Here is a 2,481-nt window from a genome sequence, read left to right as displayed (position 1 = left end):
TGTGACCCAGTTTTGGTCAATGAAACAAAAGAAAGAAATCTGCTGAGAGAGAGCTTCTGGGAGAGATGTTACCGATAAAAGAGAAATTCAGGCAAACAGACTTTTTTACCCTTGCCTTCTCTTCCTATACATTGTCGTATGAGGTTGAGATGCTTGGAGCTGCTGCAGCCATCTTGCAAACATGAAGACAAAACTTGTAGACTTGTCAGAGACGGCAGAGGAAAACGATAGAAAGACTCTGGGTTCTTGGTGGCATAACAGCTGAAAAAGTAACTCCGAAATCACTCATATCTAAACTTCTTGTAAAGTTAGACAGATATTTATGTCATTTAAGCCACTATGCATTGGGCATTAATATTTGCTGCCACAAGCATCCCTAATAGATGTGGCATATCTAAGTGGTACCGCATTTAGTTCCCATCAAAATGACACACAAAGCTAAGAACATCAGCTCCTTTATTATTATTTACTGTTATTTTCCCCTAAACAACAGCACAATTCAAATAACAATGACACACATGTCCCACCCATATACACAGTACCACTAGTCTGCCTGCCAGGCAGTCTGGCCTTTGCTTGGTTCCTGGTGGAGCTGTCTGGAGACAGCCCCCTCTGTAAAAATCCCGACTTGGACATAGGAGACACAAGAAAGGGGGGACTTTAGCCAGAGAATAAACTAAGGGGCTTCCAGAGTCCTTGGGGAGTGCCAGCTTGGGAACGTGCTATAACTGCCTGGGTGGAGGACAGAAGGCACTGTTTGTTTTCATGTGGTTGTTGGATAAATCCCATATGGGGATGTAAGACCTGTCTATAACCCTGTGTAAACCAGGTCTTCAGAAACACAGCGGGGTGAGCTTCTGGGCTCCGTCAACCAAACCCTGAGGCAGGCATGGACACTGGGAGCCCAGAATGGGAACCTGGGTGATGGGGAGGTCCCCAGAGAAAAGCAACTCTTGCATTAGCTGCAAGGTAAGATACAATGTGAAATGTTATGTCCCCTTTTATTTGTTTTGCAGCTGTAGAATGTGCAACATTTTCATCACGATAGAAAAGGTAAAGAAAGAAAAACTCCCAGCATCTTGGCCTAATGCAGCGGAACACGACCTGCCAATTGCGCCATCTTGCGGAAAAACCTACTATTACACTCTCCAGGGAATCTGGTCAATCCACCCTGACCCCCAACATTTCAGTCGCGCTAAATCTACGAGTTCAGCTAAAGTAATGTATCCTGGAATCAAAGAAGCCCAGGGGTTGGGGAGGGAACAAGGAAGGGCCAAGACTGGGGTCTCAGGTACAAGTGACTTCCTGGCTGTCTTGGGGAAGCTCATTGTTGAAACTGCTCTCTCCAAATGGTGAGTAAGGGGGGATCTGGGGGGCTTCGATGATCAGCAGGCCTTCTGGGGAAAGCGAGGCGAATACTGTCACAGGATCCACCTCTGCAGGAAGCCTAGGAGAAACACACGATTCATTTATTATTTTCAATATAGCCAAACATTCTCATTTCATTTGAAAGAAGATATTTTCGATATTGCCCGGTGGGATTATTATTTTGATAATAATCCCAGCAGGCCAGTTCCACTACTATCCCCAACTTATAGATGAGGAGACTGAGATCAGAGAGGTGAACTGATTTGCCCAAGGTCACACAGCCGGCAAGCAGCAGAGGGGAATAGAATTGCAATCCCGGTCTCCGAACTCAGAGTAGCTAATCATGATGCTCCCCTGTCTCCCCAGGCACCAGACTTTTTAGGGAAAGCCAGAAGGTTCGATCCCCATAGATCACCGGTCCAGGCGGGCTCTGACTATTGTAAATGCAGGGGTCTTGATGAAAGACCCAGGAAGTAAGGTGAGCCCATTCTGGTCATGGGCAGAAGGACCCTTCCTGGAGGGGTTGGGGAGTTTTTTGCTGTGAACAGCCACCTGCAGCCACATGAACTGCCTCTACCAGGGAGACTCCTGCCAAACTGAGCCACGGAGATTACCAAGGGGCCTGCAGGGAAGGATGGAAGACTTGCCAAGCCAAACTTCTGAAGTAGAGACAAGGCCAAGAGTTTGGACCTCCCTCTCTGGGCTGGGGAGGGGCTGACTCTGTTTAACCCTTTGCACGCCAACCCACAGAACACCTGGGACAATATGACAGGGCAGCCATGGTCCACAAGCATGGACTTTGCAGGCGGGCAGACGTGAGTTCAAATCCTGGTTCTTCCTGACTGTGCGACCTTGGGCTAGTGATCTTGCCTCTCTGAACTTATTTCCTTATAGGAAAAGGGGGTTAAAAATAGCATCTATCTCTTAGGGTGGTGTGAGAATTGTGTAGGATGATGAAAGCACAGTGCCTGGCATACAGGAAGTGCTCAGTCAGCCTCACCTTCTACATTGTTATTGAAGTCACTGGCTGTACAAGTGAGCATCTTGACAGCTGAGACTATTTTAGCACAAGCACTGACCCATGAACTGTCGGAGCCCGAAAGGATCTCGACT

At 47.6% G+C, this 2,481-nt stretch overlaps 1 protein-coding gene across 1 annotated transcript in view; it reads right to left on the bottom strand.

Moving 5' to 3' along the window:
* Nucleotides 1-444: 444 nt before the first annotated feature.
* HSPB8 (heat shock protein family B (small) member 8) overlaps nucleotides 445-2,481 on the bottom strand; it is a 13,590-nt gene continuing 11,553 nt past the window's right edge. Inside the window, exon 3 of the mRNA XM_007464865.1 lies at nucleotides 445-1,447. Coding sequence (XP_007464927.1) covers nucleotides 1,288-1,447 — 160 coding nt within the window. The 3' untranslated portion in view covers nucleotides 445-1,287. The remainder of the gene's footprint in view (nucleotides 1,448-2,481) is intronic.

Source organism: Lipotes vexillifer, unplaced genomic scaffold (assembly GCF_000442215.2).
Source record: "Lipotes vexillifer unplaced genomic scaffold, Lipotes_vexillifer_v1.1 scaffold2030, whole genome shotgun sequence".
NCBI lineage: Eukaryota > Metazoa > Chordata > Mammalia > Artiodactyla > Lipotidae > Lipotes > Lipotes vexillifer.
The sequence above is the reverse complement of the archived record's forward strand: the minus strand, read 5'-3'. Positions and strand labels throughout refer to the sequence as shown.